This window comes from Takifugu flavidus, chromosome 3 (genome assembly GCF_003711565.1).
Source record: "Takifugu flavidus isolate HTHZ2018 chromosome 3, ASM371156v2, whole genome shotgun sequence".
In the NCBI taxonomy this organism is placed as follows: domain Eukaryota; kingdom Metazoa; phylum Chordata; class Actinopteri; order Tetraodontiformes; family Tetraodontidae; genus Takifugu; species Takifugu flavidus.
In genome coordinates this window covers 1,204,299-1,224,173 of record NC_079522.1, presented here as the reverse complement: position 1 = coordinate 1,224,173, position 19,875 = coordinate 1,204,299, and the positions used below count along the sequence as shown (strand labels likewise).

Genomic DNA, 19,875 nt, shown 5'->3' with positions numbered 1-19,875 from the left:
AAGCTGACCCACTCTTTTCTAAACAACCCAAGTTGTGATAAGATGGTGGGTTAGTTTTCCTTCTGGGAAATGACTAGTTTAGCAGGGTCATGTGTGCTGTGATAAATGCATTTTTAAATATGTACCAGTACCTGGTTGTACAGTCTGGAGACTCACCTAAACCCATCTCTTCATTGAGGTGGACTCCCATCCCAAGTTTAAATGGAATCAAAGTATTTTACTGCTGCCAACATCAAGTCACCATGCTTCAGACATCAATGGTCTAGAGTTTTATGGGAACTAAAGTGAAGCCCACTGCACCATTTAAGGTCCCCTGTCCTTTCCCCAAATCTATTTGGGGAAATGGGGTCCTTGTGTTGACAAATGTCATGACAACCATATTTCCAGATTGCAAGAACTAAAGCTAGTTGCACAAAGTAATAGGGCCAGGAATTTTGTTCAACACTACCCATAAGCTGTGTACAACATTTTATTGGAATACAAACCAATTTACTTCAGACATGAACAGGTTACACACATGAGTTAAGTCAGTACATTTCAATAACGGGCACCACCCCGAGGCTGCCCTTTGGAAGCTCCTTACAAACCTGCAAAGAGACAAGTTTAGTAACCAGGACTCACATTTTTTGATCACTTAAACGAGTACTGACCTCTCCTTTGAGAAACAGTTGGGAAGTTTGGCATTTTAACGTAACCACTGGGAAACCGGTAACTGGGTTGAAGAAAGACGGACCATTTTCTCTTGGCAGTTGTGGGCTGCGTGGTTGAAGTCTGCAATTCTGGAATCGGTCGGAGACAGAAAGTTTGTCACACAACCTTTAACCTCAGCCTGACGTTGGGAGACTGCATACCATGACTGGGCTGCTTTGCATACACGATGCGACCGACACCGGTTGTGTCGGAGTCAAACATGTAGGTCCAGAAGAAGCGATGTAGACCATCCAGAGGATAAGTGCACTGTATCGTCACACTGCAATAGGAGAGGGGTTCATCAAGACTCCTTCAGTGAGAGGCAGTCGGCAGGACAACTCGGACAGGAAGATACCTTTGCAAATCATGACTCCCCTCCAGTGAATTTCCCCCTTTGTGGGATTCTGACGGGAGGAAAATCTCATTTTGATAGGTCACGGCTTCTTTGCCGACCTGCAGGAGACAGAACACGTGGAGATCAAGGTGCAGAACTTGAAGTCATTTGCCACCAGTTGACATGGCCACCTTGACGGTTGTTCCACAGCTGTTGAGGGGAAATGAAAACAGAACTGTGGTTCGGTCAGAGTCTTTTGGTCGGCAGTTTCTGTCCAACAGATGGGTTCTTGCGGGAATGACTCCATTCTGGATATTCGGAGACAAGTCAACCATTACAGTCATGGTTCCGTTAGTGGAGCAGGCTGCCAAAAAAAATAAAAAATAAAGTCATTTCAATCACTGTCACAACAGCCCAACCCTCCTGTAGCGGACATGTTCTTACAGATATATTGAGAAAGACTGAAGGGACACGTCTTGGTAATGGATCTGTGGACCTCTGAGGCTTCAGGATCTCGGAGAAGGACCTCAAATGTGCCAGAGAATCCCTTCAGAGTGACGTTCTGTAAAACAACTCTCCGTCGGTGATCCTTGTTCAACCGAATTATGTTTGCAGGGTCTCCCTTTCTCACATTGTACTTGTAGCCGGTAGTGAAGAGCGGCACGTCTAGCTGCAGCCTCTGGCTGTCGTTGGTCACGATGTAGCCGTGCCGGGTGGCCAGTTCTGACGACAGCAGGTCAGAGCCGATGGTGATCTGCCAAAGGTGGTCGAAGGGCCGGTGCTCCAGCGTGAAGCGGATCCCAGAATCGGAACAGAAAGCGTCGACTTCTGGAGGAGCTGAAACAGACCAGAAGATTTGCTTCACCCAGAAGAGGGACTCAAGCCTACAAAGGCTGGAGACTTACAGGCATCCATTAATGCCACGATTGCAGTCTGGTGGTAAATCGGCTCCTTTTCGGGGAGAACGTGCAGCGTAAACTGGATCGTCACCGTGTACTTCATGGCGTTGTCATGCTTGGAGAACTACAACACGGTTATCAGAAGCGAGCTCTCTGAAGCTTCCACGTGGAACACGGATTCTTTAATATTTTACCTGTTGTATGACCACCGGATGATCAAAAGGCACCTTCAGAGTGTAACCGTGAGTGTTGTTGGTGTGCGCAACTGCTGTGACGGTGAAGTCGATCATAATTTCTTGAAGTGAGAATTCTCGTCCATTTAGAGAAACGGCCACCAAAGCAACGTCCTCGGGGATATCTCCGAGGTAGACCAAGAACGTGCGCTCCTCAAACAAGGTCTCTGAAAAACCAACCAGCTTTAGCCCAATGCTGCACGATCCTCCAAGCACGTCACCAGTGGACTCACCGTTTACACAGAGCAATGGCCGTGGCAGCAGAGGAGTGACCAGTGTCCTAAAGAGCCCCAGCCTGGCATCAATCTGATCCTCATCCAGCAAGATTTGCTCCACATAGAGATTGAAGATGTAGAATTCTTTGAGGCCGTCTGACACCAAGCTCTGTGAAGATTTGGACACTTATGGAAGACTCTCCCGTACACACATTTTCATATGCCAAGCTTAAATAAATTCTGACCTTCCTCCATCCTCCCTCAGCATTATATGGAATTCTGATTTGCAATATGGAATTGCTCATCTTCACTATGTAACCCCTCTGCTCCACCAAAGAGTTCTCCAGAAGTTCACCATCGATCCCAAAAGCAAACCATGCATCATCAAGTAGAATTATTGGGTCCACAGCCTCAGGAGTCTCCCATTTTAAGTAGCCACTCTCATATGTTCCCTCATCTGGGGATGTGAAAGTCTTTGATTATGCAGAATATACAAGAATGATTTTACAATTAGAATTTCAATACCAACGCATGGAACAGGTGGCCACCAGATCAACCATAAACATGACCAAGCCTTTTCTGGCATACACAGTGCTTCTGAATACTTCCACTGGAACGCCATTTATCTGTTGGAAAAGCCATTTTTCCACATATGCATCATGTTTTACACGTGTTTTTAAAAGTACATTTACCTCAGTGGCAACCGAGTCCACCTGTCCATACGCAGTCCGAAGAACAAGACGTTCATAAGTCACGTGGAAGACGTAACCCTGCCTAAAAGCATCAGAGAGGCTCATGGGCTTCAGCTTGGCACCATATGTGTGGAGAACCATGTGCAAATCTTCAGTAGTCAGTGGATAGTTCTGGAAGTGTGGCATCAGGATTATTCAAAGCATTGTTACATCAGCGGTGCAGACAGTGGGAAATATACCAGTCTGAAGCCATTCCTGTCTGCTTGTTGCATCTCAGATGGACAGGTGACCTCACGTTTTAGCGACACCTACAGAGAAAACAGCGTCGAGCCTAAACCGAAATACATGCTGCTAATTACAGGTAGACCCATTGTTACCTCCATGTAGTTGACTTCACAGGTAATCTCTTTTGGGGCCCAGGATAGGGCAGGAGTACAGGTCTTGTTCAAGGGATGAGCCTTCCACTGTCCTCCATGTGATACAATCAGATTGAAGTTGAAGCCAAAGACTTCATCTTTCTGAAATAAAAACATGACGCAACAAATCTGTCATACAGTTATACCAACAGACAATCTCATGTTGATACCTTATTGTATGTGTGGGAGCTGAAGTAGGAGGCTCGAAGCTCAAAGATGCCCCGAGCAGGGAAGATGTTGACAGAATAGCCATGCTGGGCTCCGTAGGTCTTTGTGATAGGATAAACACCCATCTCATCTGGGGCAAGTTAAAATAGATGCATCCTTGTATTTAGAACCAGGGGTTTTCTTAGTGGTTGCAGGGGGGTTAGACTAAAGTCTTACCAGTAGCCTCAAACTGAGGATCATCTCCAGTAAAGGACAGATTGATGGCTATCATGAAGTAACGGTCACGACATTCCATTCTAAAAACTCCTGCATCAAGAGACAGCCATGAGCACTACTGATGATTGGGATCCACAAAATTCCTGCAACCTCATACCTTCAGGAATTTGATGAGATGCTGCGCTTGTCCACAGACACGACAGCAGTGCAAGACTAAAACAAAGAAAGTTATCATTGCTGGGGATCTCAGTGAAATATTCCACAAAACATCATACCTAAAAGAAAACCGAACAGCCATGGTGTTTTGGTGGTGTCTAAAACTAGCTTCACTGCTAGCAAACTACACAATTACACAACACCATTAGAAGCCAACCGCTCTTCACTCCCTTCTTGAACACAGACTCCCTGTCGAGGTGCCTTTCAGGTCAGCTTTTATCATTATCATCAACCAACGATCCTCCTGCCTCACAGCCACAGGTGTTACAATCATTGCTTACAGGTGTGTTTGGACCTCAGAACTAAGATCACACCCAGTGAACAGGATATGGACTTGTGCATTTGTTTTGTTAGGTTGACATCTTTCATATCATTTCATTCATTTTGTAGTGCTTATCTTAAATGATAATACCTAAATGTTGTATAAAATTAGACATGTGGAGAAGAAAAGGGCTACATATGCACAATTGTGTGCAACCTGATGTTAAAGCAACCCTGACAAACTGCTAACACGGTTGAAAGTGTTTGCCAAAGAGGCGAGATCTTTGAGGGCATCACGCTGTCGGACTTCACTGTTTTTAATGTGCACGACATTCTCTCTTGGAAAATGTTATTTCATGTCGCTTCTTGTCTTGATTAGTGGCTTAAATTTTAAAAAGGTCACTGGCTCTCAAAACAGGGGAGTGTAAATGGAGGAGAAATGGGGGGTGAGGTGTGTTCTATCTCTTTCCTGAAAGCAATGTTGCTCTCTGAATTCAAGCTTCAATGGATGTCAACAACAACAAAAGTTTAAAAAATAATAATAATAAAATCGAATTTTCGTTGTCCTAGAATCTAAATTTAATCGACCAATACAATAATAATTAAACCGTCGTAAAAAAAAAGTTTTTAAAAAAGACTTGTGTTGTGGCGCTCGTTTATAAACCCAACAGTATGTTTCAAGAACGAAGTTAAACGAGTTAAAACAATCGTTACTGGGATTTCAGAAATCTGTAAAATTCGTGCTTATTCCATCGTTTTTAGCTTAGGTTAGCAGGGTCACAATAGCTCGGGTAGCAAAGGCCGATGAAAATACATTTCAGATGTCGGTTTTACAGCTTTTTTCCTCAATACAGTTATTTTTAGAAGCAAATGATGGTGAAATGGGGTATTTTTAATGAAACATTCAGCGGGTTGACATTTAAATCTCTGCTGCTAACTTCCGCTGACTCACGCTGCGGTTGTCTGCGCGGCCTCGTCAACATTTGCGTCAGTTCGGGAAGCTGCGCAGCGGGTGGGCATCGTGTTGTCTGCCGTTAATGGAAACTGGCAGAACACGAAAAATAACAGCTTTCATTATTGATTAACTTCATTAGTTCTCAAGTAAATGGCAGATTTGTTTCCATCAGCAGGAAAAATCGATTTTAGAATATGTTAATATATTTTCCATGTTCTTGACCCCACGAACCAACCGTATCCAGCACACCCCCCCCCCCCCCCCCATCACCTCTTCCCATTCGCATCCACCAATGGCATCCTCCTGTTGTCCTGAGGATGAGGAGGATTTGAAGATGAAGAAGCCTATTTATGAGCTCAGAACTCTTATGCAAACAGTGGCCACATCACTGGCATTCAAAAGGCACATTTTGGACATTAAAAGTGAGACGCCTGAGGTGGAGACGATGCTTTCTCAGGTCCAGCTACTTCTCGTGGCTTCGTTTTCCTCCATGCTGCTGATGGAGGTCAGCAGTGCTCCACGGAAACACATGCCATCAGAACTTCTGCCAGCAGACCCCTTAAAGGACAAGGTGAGTGCTTCAACTTAAAGGTTTACTCTTACGGGAGCCAGCGCTTTACCGTGGTTTGCCTATTTTAGGATCTGGCCATCCTGATCTTGCTGAGGATCATTTCTGAGGTGATGGCTGCGGAGCGGGAGATGCTGCTCCTGCCTCAGGAGGATGAGGAGGAAGCTGGAGTCAGGGAGGGGGAGGTGATGATGCGGCGCCAGGTTCCCTTCTCCCAGAGAGACCGCAAGGCAGGCTGCCGCAACTTCTTCTGGAAGACCTTCACCTCGTGCTAACGCACGTTTCGTTTTCAGTGTTTTCAGTATTTTGACAAATGTGTACAGTGTTTTATTTTTCACTTCCAAGAATGTTTCCGATGTCAAAAATGCAATAAATATACTTGTAAAACACAGCCCAACATGCCTTGATGGATTTCTGACTTTTTGGGATCATTTACGTCTACATTTTTAGCAAATTCATTAAAATGAAAGCAAAAATAAACCGTGACAACATGAGAAGAGCAAAGGTTTATTGTAGCGATGCAGCAGATTATGTTGTAAAGCCACATGATACGCTACATCCTACATTTCCCACAATGCAACACTCCAACTCAATTCAAGCTGCATCTGTAAAAATCTTTAAATATTATTTTGGTAATGAAAAACATTTTAATGACCAGTACCTACATCCGGTATTGGGAGATAAATCCACTCTCATGCTCTCTTTTTTTTTAGAAAATAAACTGGTTCATTCACAACAAAATATCCTCAGATCTGCTTCAGTACCACCAGAATGGTTTACCTCTAATTCACAGCATTTCAAATACGGATAGAATAAATTATATATGGGGATAAACAGCCAGAGCCATTACCGTACTCGTGGGCTGCAAATGACACCAGAGCATAAATGAGATAAGTGCTAATGTGAAATATCAGCTAGATAAATTAGCAAGAGGGGGGAAAATAATCCAGCAGATTTAATTAAATCAAAATCCACGAGGTAAGACGTTCACATTGCTCACTGTAACAGTCAAACATGGACGGAAAACAAGCAAAACAAGGTTGTATTGCCGAAAAAAAGCATTTCAAGTAAATTAACTTAACTGTATGCTAAATTTAGCTCGCATGTTATAAAATGTCTTCACGTAGGGATCAAGTTACACACAACAGGAGGTTCCGCAGCCCTCGAGACCCTGTTGCTCCTCATCACAGCGAATCTGACTTCATTGCACCGTCTTCTAATAAACAGTCAAGTATCAGGTAGACATTCGTTTCTGCTGCGTTTAACGGCGTGACCTTCCGTGATGAACAGAGCTAAGCTAAACAAGACGGCTCGCAGAACTACCCGTTCCTTTTGTCTACATTTCTCTCCCTAGGCTACGTCTCCATAAAGATTCCCTCTAAAGGCTGCGAGTCGCCTAAAACCAGCCCGTTGTGTAAAGTCACAGTTTTTGCTTGGTGTGCTTTTTAATTGTTTGAGGCAGTTCTCACAGTTCTCCACGGTTATCCTAAAACCTTCCCACCTCTTGGCTAACTGGGGGGGGGCGGAGCCCAAGCTGCCTGCAGGTCAGGTGGGAAAACGCAGAGGCGAGGGTGGAGAAGAAGCAACAAAAAGGAAAAGTTTCTGATGCTGAATGAAATGAAACGTGGTTGCTGGTTAACCAGGACCTGATCTGTAACAGACTTCGCTCCCTTGCCAAGATCAGCGAGTCAGCTGGAACTGGCAGAGTAACAAAGCGTAGTAACAAAAGGTGTTTTTAAATCAGCAGTCAGTGGAGATTTTGGCCGACAGGTCCTGGATGCGCTGGGCGCTGCAGCTCTTGCACAGGATGTGGCCGTCCAGTGGGTAACAGCCTCGGCCCTCCCCCTCAGAGGACAGCAGGAGGCCACATTCCTGGTGGACACACGCTCCGGTCAGTTCAAGGCAACAACGCCACTCGGTTCGCGGTATAAAACCGGTCCTGGCTTCAGTCTCACCTCACAGACGTAACAATTAACGTGGAAGCTGCGATCCAGAGCGACTATCCTGACCGTCTCCTCCTGACCCTGCTCCGGCATGATGGGCTCGCCGCACACCGAACACCGTGGTGCGTACTTCCTGCAAAGGAGACAAAATATTTTTGCCAGGACCTTGCAGAAGATGACAGAGTTTTTTTATATAAAGGTGTGGAAATGTGGTCGTACCGGTGGAAGTCTTCTATGCAGTGGATCTGTGAGGTGGCGTCTACGGTGAAGGGGACCCCGTCCAAACAGCAGTTACAGACCACACACGTGAAGCAGCGCGGGTGGTAGGCCTTCCCCATGGCCCGCAGGATGCGGTCCAGGATGGGTTTGGAGCACTTGGAACAGCGCTCCAACGTACTCTGAAACAAAACGAGGCATTGGAACCACGGCTGCAGAGAAGATGGCGTTCGCCTTTTCTGTTGACTCACAATGTAACAGCTTTCGCAGTAACTCTTCTTATCCAGGGCGTAGAAAGGTTGCCCGCGGAGACGGGCATGGCAGGTGATGCATGTGAAACACTCCACGTGGAACACCTGCTCCATGGCGATACAGCCACTGCCGTCGCCGACCACATTTTCTCCGCAGCGGGCGCAGCGTCCTGAGGGGGAGGGGGGGGACAGGAGGTTAAAATACTTTTAATAGTAAAAAAAATAAAATATGACAGTAATGTAGCATGGACTGCACCAAAATAGTCCTCTGAAGGAGGGTGGTTCATATCGTAAACCAACTTCTTGGTGAGTCGATCCAACTCTTCCTCAGGCCTGGTGTTTACTGCCCCCTAGTGGAAAATAAGTGGAATCGCACGGTAAAAAGATAGAACGTATCAATAAAGCATTTTAAGGATATTTTGAGACAAAAAAGCTACTAAATATGGTTTTGAAAACAACTCCTACCTTGTTAGACTGATAAGAGAGAGTCTGTAAGTCTCCTGACCCAGTTTGGTTGTTTTCTGTCCCTCTCTTTGACAGCGGAACCTGATTAACCCTTCCCACAGATCCCGACGCCCCCTTGTAACCCGCCTCGGCGTGCATCTCCTGAGCTTGATGCGGAGGGTACCAACCCTGCAGATTTGCCTGAGATTGGGGAGGAGGGCGCGGCGCGTGCTGGCGGGGAGGCGGTGGGGTGTAGGCCTGCTCAGCCTGTCTCCCGGTCTGAGAATATGTGACTGGCTGCGCAGTTTTGACCTGGACGCTGAACCTGGGCCCGGTGGGAGTGGAGGCGGTGGTGTAGGAGGCTGGGACGGGCTGAGGGTAGGGCTTAGGGGCCGAGGAAGAGGACGTGTAGTAGTCCTGCTGGTGGGAAGAGGAGTACTGAGGTGATTCACTGGAGTAGGGCGACCCTGGGTGGTACTGGCTTTGGGGGTGAGGAGGGTAGCCCATCGCTGGCCGACTCTGAGGAGACCCCGCGTTCTGGTGTGCAGACTTGTATGATCCCCTGAGAGGTATTTGTTGTAAGGCACGTTGTCGTACAGCTGAGGAGACACAGAAAGTTACTAAGGAACGAGCAATACCGTGCGATCGCATGAAATTTGGTGGAAAAACAGAGAAGCCCCACTTGGGCGCTGGAGTCCTGCGTGTGGCTATCCAGATCAGCGAGCATACTGGTGAGAGAGTCGATGTCGGCATCAATTTTGGAGTGATAGCTGGCTGGTTTTTCCGGACCGCGGTGCTACAAACACGTGAGAACGTCGCGTTCAAAGCTGTTGATTTTTTGCAGAGTCGAAGCTACTGAAAATAGACCCACCATGAACTCGTAACCATCCACGTGGGGGCTCCAGTTGCGATCTTCTTTGGGGCCGCATGTAGGGGAGTAATAGTGATCGCTCAAATGATGAACTGGCCCACCTTTGAAGTCAAATCACATATTTCCGTTTATCTTCTTCACATTAAAAAAAAGGTGATGAGTTATTTCTCACCTGTGGGTGCAGAAGCCATATACCTCCCCCCTCCTCCCCCGCCGCCGTTCGGGTCATAGGGGCCATATTTTGGGCGGAAGTCCGACATGCCTCCCATCATCTTGTTGGGGGCTCTGTAGACCGCTGACCCGGCAGGTTGGGACATCTGCGGTCCGGCTCTCTCTGGGCTATCCAGAGTTCTCGGTGGAAGCCAGGTGGGGCCCGACATGGCAGAGGCTTCTAGGAAAGGAGAGTTTCTGTCATGTTTCACGACAGCGAAACGTATATTTTCTGTATTCTAAATGCAAACAATATAAGAGCCAGTGCCCGTGGTCAGACAAGAGTCCCATGATCCCAGCTGCTGCTCATTTTTCACACGTGTAACCAATGGAAACAGAGAGATACTTTATTTTTTGTCTCCTATGGCAACAGAAACACAGAGTGGACAATAGGCTTCTAGATTTAGAGGAAGCCACTTGGGGGGTTTCCAGCAGCAGTGCACGTTGAGCTGAAACGTGTATTTGTGTGCTTCCACACACATTCGTGCAACAGCAGTTTTGGAGACAAACAGGTGCAGATTTGAGGCTGCCCCTCGCCTGCCACAATGGTTATTGTCCTTGGATGTTTACACGCCTGGAATCACTGATTTTCAAGTGAGGCACAGACAAAAACAAGGCAGGAAATATTGTGTACCGACACGTGTCGCTGCAAATGTGAACACCTGGCTTATAACAATATGGCGCGTTTCCTCTGTGGAATACATGAGCCTGCAAAGTGGTGACTTGCACCTGACAAACACAGATGCACAGTGTGAAAGCATTTCCACACTTTCATAAATTACACAAAAATTGGCACTTTTGGACAAACAATCCATCAATTTACATGTAGGAAATGCTCTGAAATGCAGTCTGTTCTGCTGCCGAGTAACAATAGCAACATGGATTAGCTGCAGCAAACGGCATTGTCAGGGCAGAGAACATAATTCCCCACTCAGGTTGATTGCATGCAGGTTGTAAAAGGATTAGAATACTGGATAAAAGGCAAATAATAAAAGTCTTGCAGTTGTGTTCCTTTGTAATCATAGTTAATGTTTTGTCTCCTTTTTCCCCCCCAACATCCACAATGTGTACGTGGACTGACGTTTCACGGGGACCATATGGGGAAGAGTGGCCATGACTCCCAACCTTTCACCAGATTATGCCTCCATCCCACTACGGATGATCAGAGGAGGCTTAATCACGCTTAATCCGACCATGTGATAACTACGCTGTTTCAAAGACAAACGTTTAATTTTATTGTAAAACACAAACTGTTTTTATTGTAATTATTAAGAAAGCTTATCTGAACGCAAAATAAACTACTCAAGAAATGACAGCCGGAAACGCGCTTGAACTAAACACACAACATCCGGTACGCGCGATATCAAAATAAAACCTCTTCCTGGAAAAGAATTAGGAAACACGGTTCGACTTCGCAAAAAAGGATGAAATGTAAGACTGTCGTGGCTGACATGTGTTGGTTAACGAAACATAATTGATGGCATTCGTTTTATCTCAAGTTAACATGATTTTCTTGGGCCGTTGTAGCAACTTTGCTTTAATTCTGAAGACAGCTGGCTCCTGTTAGTCGGAACGTCTTTGCCATCATTTAGCTTAACACGAACCATTAAAACTAAACTAAACAATAACGCGAGACAATTTAGCTGAAATCGACAGCGATTAAAAAACGAATATAAAATCTATTGCGCGTCCGCAAAGTACGTTCAATCGACATCAGCGTTTCATACCTTTTTTGAGTACCTTCCGCAATTCTCCTGCTTCCAGTTTAATCTACAAACCAGCGCTGCATTATCAAATAAAAGAAACTCGTCTTTTGTCCACAGTCGCGACACAGTACAGATTTAAACTAAAAAGCAACAACAAAGTTGTAACCACGGACACAATCTGTCTCGTTGCTCGTCCAAATCTGCTCTCGGCGCGTCGCCTTTGAGGAAAACAAACCTCCAGACTAAAAGAGGAACCCCCTTTCAGCGACAATTGTGCATCTTTAACTGCAATGACAGGGCCGTTCACTTGTTTGTTAGCTTGTTTTGAACTCGAGCAGAGCTCGTGCGTCGCCCCCAGGCTAACCAAAACGCACCAGCGAGGCAACAATGAAGCAACCGCCGCCTACCCGACGAAGTCAGCCCCGCAAACGCGGCGCTCGCCTCCGCTGAGGTGATGGAAGGCGAGTGAAAGTGATCCCGAAATAACTTTCTTTCGGCTTCAGCGCCATTAACCTACTTTATGATGGATCGCGAGGCCTTTAGCAGCAGATCCCTGCTGCATTCCGGACATGTGACGTAGCTGCGTGTGCGCGCGGGGGGTGGTTGCGACCGGATGAGGAAAGTTTTGCTGTTTTACCTTTACCCAGCGTGCATTGCTGCAGTCTCCAAATAAGATCCCAGATGATTATTCCCAGATAATTAATTAGAAATTTTGATTTGAATAATTACGTTTATTCCAAAACTGGATGTGCAACGCGATTTTCTGACTTCTAATTCTAATAATTTTAGACATAATTAAGGCCACGATTTCCTCATTGCTCAAAATGGTTTTTGAAGGAATACACGCACACAAGGAACAATAAGAGATTCTGGATTTGGTTTTGGGGGGAAAAAAAAAAGGTTGATTTATTTTTATTGAGAAAAGTTCAAATAATTAAAAAAAACTATTTCTTTTCCAGAAATTCAAGAAGGTTCAAAAACCATCTTGAGCTTCCAAACAAAGCAAAAATGGTTGCATCAGAGGATAAACGACCTACAGGGCTCGTTGAAGAGTTGCTAGGATCATGTCAGCCATCATAACAAGTTTTTATCGCTGAATGGGGACCCTGGGGTAGATCTTAAGTGTGAATGAGTTGATGATGCAGGCAGCTCTGGAGGAGAGTGCTGCAAAATATGAGGCTCTGGAGAAAAACCTCCAGAAGCTGCTGTTAAAAAAAGAGGAGGTCCACAAGAACCAGCTGGAAGAGAAAGAAGAGGGGCTGGAGAAGGAGCTCTCAGACAGAGGAAGACTTCCAGAAGAAGCTCTCTAAAAAAATGAAATCTTCCAGAAGACGCTGAGTAAAATCTGAGGCCGGAGCTCAAGGAAGGGAAGAGAACGAAGAGAACGAGAGGAGCCGAAGGAGACGCTCCTGAAGATGGCGGGACGGAAGAAGATCAAACAGAAGCAGGAAAAGGAAGAGAAGAGTGTTTGTTTATTCTGGAAGTGGAAACTGGTGACAAAGAGCTCAAAGTCATCTTCTAGGTCTAGGCCTTTAAAACCTTCTCTCAGCTTCAAAAATCTCCAAACAGTCCAAACCAATGTATGTGAGTGATCAACACTCTCCATATTTTGTTATAACATCTGAAGCCAATATGTTGGCGGCCTGGCCCTTGTTTTCCGTTGAGTGCCGAGGGACAATTTTTATAATGACAGATGCTATATAAATAAACATGAATTGAATTACAAGGCCTGTATTTCTGTATTTTCCCCCATATGTCTTGTTGTGCTGGACAGGCTCTGAATCTCTGTCCCAGTTACCCCATCTCCCCCTTTCTCTACCCCACTCACCATTTAATTTGGAGGCCCACCACATATCCCAAAGCATTTCTTTGAAGACAGCTTTTCACCACTGTCATTTGTTTTAAATGGATCAGCTACCTCCGCCAGTGCCTTAAGCTGGGTTGGGCCCTGGGATAGCCCCTCTCCCGCCCCCTCTCCCTCCTCCGGCTCCTGCTTCCGTGAGCCGTCTGCCCTTATATGTCCAGAGAGCTCTACGATCGCAGGGAGAGGCGGCTTATTGTTGCACGAGCCATCAACACCGTGGCACCAGTGCCGGGAGCCAAACTCAAAGCATGGCTTCAGTCCATATCGGACAGGCGACCAGGAAACCACAACATGGGGAATCCCTGTTTACACACGTTTAACAGGGTTTAAAAAAAGGGTAATTTGCTCATGGACACTGCACAAGTGGTTTTTTTCTGCAGCTGCAGAAGTTCAAAACTCCAAATAAGACAACAAAGGTGTCGCTGATGCTCGCTGATGGGCAGCCAAGGGAACAGGAAGTCACTCGAATCGTCGCCAGGCTTTGCCAACGGGATGGACTCAATGGCTTCCTCCCATTGGTGAACCTGTTTTGTAATGTTCTCACTTTTCCTCAACCGCCCCCCCTCATCCGTTCTTCTCACAATGCCTGGAAGTAGCCGAGACCTACATCTCCCTCTCTGTTTTGTTAATCCTTGTTTTCCTACGTGTTTTTTTATTATGTACAATTGATCCGACCTCCATCCAAACAAATAAGGGCACGCACGCCTTAACCACGGCGTGCAAAAAAAACTGCTTCCAATTTGTTTCTTTCAGGATTAAAAAACATAATGATGGGATGTCCAGTAAATAAGCACATTTCTGTGAAGCTAAAACAAGCAGGCTTCAAATTCTGCATTATCTACATTCTTTTCGATTAAAATAAGTTCTGAAATGGACCCGGTAACCTGGTTTAAAAAAAGCAAAAACATTATCAATCACACAAGAGGAACTTATGGAGGGGGTCAACTTTTCTCTCCTCTTTCTTTGATGTTTCCGATAAAACTAATGCGACGGAAAGAAAGGTTCGGAGTTCACGCCCGCAGCACCTCAATTAAATGTCCTGGTCCTGGCTCTCCGTGACCCCGAGGTCGCCCCCGTCCTGAACATGAGGTGAGTTTCCGCTTGTTTTTCAGTCTTTTATTCTCACCCCCGCCTCCATCTTCATCCCTCCTCTCTTGTCTATGGCTTTCCTTCATTATGAATATTATTGGCGGATGTCCTGAGCGGGCGTTTTTCATCCACGTCTCTGAAGCAGCTTTGCAGGATGCGGCGTGAAGCCCGTGCATGTGCGCGCGTACAAGGATAGTTCCTGTACATCTGTCAGCTTTGTCAGGGCGGGAGGCACGGTTGTTTTTCACCAACAGGAGAAGGTGTCTCCCATCTAAAATGATCTGTTTGGACTTCCTTCCTTCAGAGGCCTCCTAGCACGATGCCCCTGCTCTCAGGGAGCGAGTCAGAAGCTTCCGGACACAGTTGTGGCCTGATGAGTAATGCTTGTTTTCTTCAATCCGGCAGCTCCGGAGTGACACTGTTTTCCTTTCCGAACTCAATTAAACCATGACTAAATAATGACGCTTTTGAAATACTCGTGATTTTTTAATTCTCTTCCAGCCATCACTGTTTACTATTATTATATTATGTACTACTAGTACATAATCCATAAATTATTAGAATTACTTTTAGCATTCTAAGATAATAGCATCCAACAAGAACACACTTTGTCCTGAGAGGTGTGATGAGAACATATCAGCCGCACAGCTCATTTGATCACATAAAAACAAGACAAGAAACACGTTCAAAGCAGACTATTTTTTATTAAATTCAACCTTGTTTAGAATGTAGAAGTTTAGAAATGGCCCCAATAATGCCTTTATAACTACCTCAATATGAAATCATCATGCAACAAAGTTATACCAAAGCTTAAATCACCAAACCTCTTATTGATTAATGCCAATAACAACGGCAGAGCATGTTTATTCAACAATAGGCTGGTCTTCCAGTTTCCTCTGACAGTTTCCTCTATCCTGGAGGAGGGTGGACGGTAGGAAGGCGTTGGTGGGGGAATACTGGTGCTCTCTTGATTACCCCTGGATAGTCAGGCACGTACCGCCTCTCCCTGAGGATCTCCAAATGTATTTGTTCAACGCGATTGAAAAACACACTATTCTTTCCTGCCATTACTCCGCTCGGACCTGCAGGGGTTTACAAAAACTAATAGGCCCCTATAAATACTTGGATGTTGGGACCTGGGCCAGGGTCTTTCCTGTTCTGCTTCCAGTGCGCGTGGGCCATTGAGGAAAGAGGAAACAAGCAGCCCAGGTTGTAGGGCGGCTTCCTGCGCGACATTATAAAGAGCTCCCTCCTGTCGGGCTCCCACCACAGTGCTGCTGCGAGCAAGTAGAGACCCGTTGAGGACCTGGGCCACATCTGCTGTGGACTGAAGGCCGTCGTCGCGGTGCACAAAGGCTCTCGTCCCTGCTGGTCGGGGTGAGTTGTCAAACCCTTTTCTTGGACTATCTCATAACATATTTAGACATCAGCGTTCTCGATGAACTGAATTTAGATTGACAAATGAATGGAGCACGGGTCCTTTCACCCCACGCAGGTACGAGTAGGGAGCTGGTCTCACCTAATAAATGTGTCTGGGACACTCGGGAAAATTTATTCTCTCAGTTGTACAAAGGTAAGTCATTAGAGTTATTTCAAAATAAATGCACCCACGCACACAAACGCCATAATTCTACCTCATCCGTTTACTCTGCCCAGATTCGAGTGATGGATAAATTGGGAGCTTACAGGATGGACAGAGTGCCAGAGGCCTCGGTTGTGGGATACGTGAAGGAGTTCACACGCCACTCCGGCGACGTGCTGCTGAACTTGAACGAACTCCGACGTCGCGGCATCCTGACCGACACCACCCTGGTCGTGGGCAGCGTGCAGTTGCGCGCGCACTGCGCCGTGCTCGTGGCCTGCAGGTCGGTGCAAAAGTCCAAGCCATACAGCTTCATACTGTTCCCCATCCACATCTAAATTCTCTCTCTCTCTCACTCCAAATTCAGCGGGTTCTTCTACTCGCTCTACTCCCACCGCACGTTGCTTCAGGGGCGTGGGCGCGGCAGCGAAGAGCATCTCAGCACCGTGTCCCTCCCTGACACCTTGGACCCGTCCAGCATCTCGCTGCTGCTGGACTTCATGTACACCTCCCGGCTCCCTCTGACTCCGAGCGTTGTCTCCGGGGTGCTCGGTGCTGCCACGTACTTGCAGATGGACCACGTGGCCGATGCCTGCCGAGAGTTCATGCAGCTGCACTGGTGAGGCAACATCTCCTGGTTTCACCGGGGGAAACACTCTTGGTTCTCACCTTGGCAGCAATTGATGAGGCATGTGGTTGTTTTTCAGCAGGGAGAAGACGAGCGTAAGGCGTCCCCCACTGGAGCTGGACTCTGCGGTGTCTCTATCCCCTGTTGATCCCAAAAGAGTGGACCCACCATACCCAGACTCCCAGAAATTCCTCACAGGAGCGATTGCTACAAGGTCAGGCTTGTGCTTGGAATATTAGTCAAAACTGACAAAAGTTTCCCGCTTGCTTGTCCGTTTGGTTTGTTCATGTGTCGACACCAGCACCACTGCCTGTTTACTTTTGTCTGTTGTTTGTCCGAGTTTCTAGCTCATTACAGCACTTCCTTTGTTTCTACCGCAGGCTCCCAGAGGATGTTGGGGGCTCTCTCAAGCCAGGGGCTTTCCCGACCTGCCAGCCAGGGTCAACGAGGCTGAAGGAGGGGCCGGAGTCACCACAGATGTGCAGTCCGTCTCCAGAAAGCCCCGCCCGCTCCAACTGCCATCCCAACTCCCCGTCAGAGTCAAACACATGCAACAAGAACCTTGTGGTGGGTGTGGAAGTTGGAAATCACCGCTTTTCTTAGAGCTTCAAGCAGGTTGACTGAATTCTGTTTCTCCAGGCTGACGTCAAAGCTTCGCCGGACCCAAAGGCTTGCAACTGGAAAAAATACAAGTACATTGTCCTCAACCCCCTCTGTGCAGCCACCTCAGTCAAAGAAGAGGATACCGAGGAACCAGCAAGTCGCTCATCCCCCACTGCAAATGGGAAGGGTCCGACCCCCAACCCACCAACAGAGGAGTGGTCTGGAGAAGTGCCTGGTCAGATTATTAGGTAAGACGTTGACAACTCAAAGATAATATCAAGAAAAAAGAAATTTTAGCAAATTTTAAACTCTGCTCTCACCTCAGACAGGGGCAGGCCTCCTGCTATGAGGGTTCTGGCCGAGCCCCTCCCCTGGGGCCACCCCCCTCTGTGGATCACGCAACAGTTCCTCCCCCTTCCCAGGTTGAAAGAGGTAAAAACAAACCCTCCTTCAAGTGGCACGCATTGATTTTCAGTGGCAGTTTTCTTCATTAGTCTCACGTCTCCCCCTCAGAGACCAAACATCAACCTGCGATCAAGCATGAGAGTTACTATGTTCCCTACTGCTACTCTGGAAGTCCTCAAGGAACCAAACCTGCCTGCACAGGTGAGTTGAGGAGTACCGGTAACCTGCCGCTTTATTTGCATTGAGTTCCCATTTCAACCACGACGCTTATGTTCTCTTCCAGGAGGTGACAAACCATACCGCTGCAATGTGTGCGGCGCCCAGTTTAACCGTCCGGCTAATCTGAAGACTCACTCCCGCATTCACTCAGGGGAGAAACCTTACCGCTGTGACACCTGCGGCGCGCGATTTGTTCAGGTGAGAAGGTTAGCGTGGCAGACACCAGCGAGATGTGGAGGACAATACTTGCTCACTCACATTGATATTAGACTGAACGTGTCATCAGCTGGGTTTGTCCTGGTTGCAGGTTGCTCACCTCAGAGCCCACATCCTGATCCACACGGGCGAGAAGCCCTACCCCTGCCACACCTGCGGCACTCGCTTCCGCCATCTGCAAACCCTGAAGAGCCACCTGCGCATTCACACCGGAGAGAAACCTTACAACGTGAGTTACGAGCCTTTCCGGACCGCTGTCGTGTTCATTCGGCCCCTGTGACATCGTCAGTTTGACCTTTTGACCCTCGTGTTTGACCAGTGCGAAAAGTGTGACCTTCACTTCCGCCACAAGAGCCAGCTGCGCCTTCACCTGCGCCAGAAGCACGGGGCCGTCACCAACACCAAGATCCGCTACAAGGTCCTGGCTGAGCCGTTCCAGCCTGTCCTGCAGGCCTACTGAGGGAAGCTGAGCCTCCGTCACGGAGAGCAGAAGGTTACTGGCTGAATCAGTAAGAAAATGTGAAGGATAGGCAAGTGATCAATGAACTACAGCATTTTAGCATTAGTAATAACTGCTTTCTAACATTTGAGGTTGAATTTGGAGAAGCTTTTGATAAATGTACTGCCGGATGCGAGCTTGGAGCTAAGATGAACTACTGACGCGACTCTGGAGGGTTCTTAGTGTCAGTGAGACGGATATGAAGTTAAAGTGAATCTGAAGGTTTGTGAAGGTTAGGAAGAAAAGAGGATGTTTGCAATAGTGAAATGAGAGAAAAGCAAGTATGAAGGAAATGGGACGTTTGTTTTCTTTTAAATTTGAAGTTGTTAAGAAGAACCTAACTGGATATTTCATGATCTTTTGTGTGTATTTAACTCGAAATTATTTTAATGTGAAGGCCTGGAGCCTGTGTGATATCTGCTTTTTACAGTCCGAGCAGGCAAAGGACTCGTGAGGCTTAAGGAGTTTAAAACATGAGTTTAAATTGGTAATTGGAGAGTTGATAATATTTGTATGTGAGTTAATTTGCTGGACAAAGATGGTTTTATACAATTTAAATTAAATCATTTTTATAGCGATTGGAGATCTGGTGTTCAGTGTTTCATTAAATCTCCTTTGTGGAATAAAGAAATTTGCGTTTACAGCAGTGCACAGCTTTGCTTTCCCTTCTTCTGCTTTTCTCCTCTGCACACTTCCTTCCTCCGAATTTCTAGCCCTGAATCAACTCTCCTCCACCTTTTTCCACATTTCTTTGGCACATTTGTGGAAACAATGAAGCCAGGGGCACCTGTTTCCTCCGGGTGCCGCCATGAGCTCACACTGCTTCCCCGTGGATGGGGGCCAGAGAATTCTGAACTCCCACCCTCTGTCATCCCTCATTTCCTGCTGCCTGGTGAGTTGTGGTCACAACAGGACAACACTGTCTGTGTCTCTGTTTAATGGGACGTTTAATGGGACTTTCCAACATCTAGTCCCTCCTCGAATTAAACTATTACAAAACGTGTCAAATATCTGGTACTAAAACTAGCATTTATGACAGAAAATGGAAGCCTATTTTCAGGATGTGAGGAAATCAAGGTTTATTTTCAAATTTGCTTATATTCTTTATCATTCACCCTGTTGAAATCCAATTAAATCAAGTACTTTTCCTTTAAAATGAGCTGTATTTACACATTATATGGAATTATTAAAATAAATTTAAAAAATGCCAGTTTTTATTATTGATTCACAATATATTATTTTATACTGACCTATGACACACATCTG

At 46.5% G+C, this 19,875-nt stretch overlaps 4 protein-coding genes across 4 annotated transcripts; 2 read left to right on the top strand and 2 right to left on the bottom strand.

The window, feature by feature from the left end:
- Positions 1-455: 455 nt before the first annotated feature.
- Positions 456-4,297, bottom strand: LOC130522122 (uncharacterized). The gene is made up of 19 exons (XM_057026161.1): positions 4,139-4,297; positions 4,021-4,076; positions 3,864-3,953; positions 3,650-3,777; positions 3,441-3,581; positions 3,303-3,371; positions 3,064-3,234; positions 2,901-2,997; positions 2,617-2,828; positions 2,390-2,540; positions 2,118-2,323; positions 1,930-2,047; positions 1,656-1,861; positions 1,469-1,586; positions 1,216-1,388; positions 1,046-1,143; positions 852-970; positions 651-779; positions 456-587 (listed from the first exon to the last, which is right to left on the bottom strand). The coding sequence occupies exons 1-19, from the start codon at positions 4,159-4,161 to the stop codon at positions 580-582; spliced, it is 2,313 nt and encodes a 770-aa protein (XP_056882141.1). The 5' UTR covers positions 4,162-4,297; the 3' UTR covers positions 456-579.
- A 128-nt stretch (positions 4,298-4,425) lies between these two features.
- On the top strand, positions 4,426-6,260 carry sst5 (somatostatin 5). The gene is made up of 2 exons (XM_057026176.1): positions 4,426-5,866; positions 5,935-6,260. Exons 1-2 carry the CDS (start codon positions 5,507-5,509, stop codon positions 6,136-6,138), a joined length of 564 nt encoding a protein of 187 aa, XP_056882156.1. The 5' UTR covers positions 4,426-5,506; the 3' UTR covers positions 6,139-6,260.
- A 94-nt stretch (positions 6,261-6,354) lies between these two features.
- trip6 (thyroid hormone receptor interactor 6) lies at positions 6,355-12,005 on the bottom strand. Its single transcript, XM_057026166.1, is given in 11 exon segments — positions 6,355-7,735; positions 7,819-7,939; positions 8,026-8,204; positions 8,274-8,443; positions 8,530-8,623; positions 8,739-9,271; positions 9,274-9,316; positions 9,400-9,513; positions 9,589-9,689; positions 9,761-9,976; positions 11,912-12,005. Coding segments are annotated over 10 exon segments (1,695 nt in total). The 5' UTR covers positions 9,969-9,976; positions 11,912-12,005; the 3' UTR covers positions 6,355-7,603.
- A 3,159-nt stretch (positions 12,006-15,164) lies between these two features.
- On the top strand, positions 15,165-19,192 carry bcl6b (BCL6B transcription repressor). The gene is made up of 12 exons (XM_057026167.1): positions 15,165-15,834; positions 15,953-16,030; positions 16,114-16,322; positions 16,407-16,658; positions 16,747-16,881; positions 17,048-17,234; positions 17,307-17,518; positions 17,596-17,702; positions 17,784-17,876; positions 17,959-18,092; positions 18,202-18,339; positions 18,430-19,192. Exons 3-12 carry the CDS (start codon positions 16,123-16,125, stop codon positions 18,568-18,570), a joined length of 1,599 nt encoding a protein of 532 aa, XP_056882147.1. The 5' UTR covers positions 15,165-15,834; positions 15,953-16,030; positions 16,114-16,122; the 3' UTR covers positions 18,571-19,192.
- The last annotated feature ends 683 nt before the right edge of the window (positions 19,193-19,875 follow it).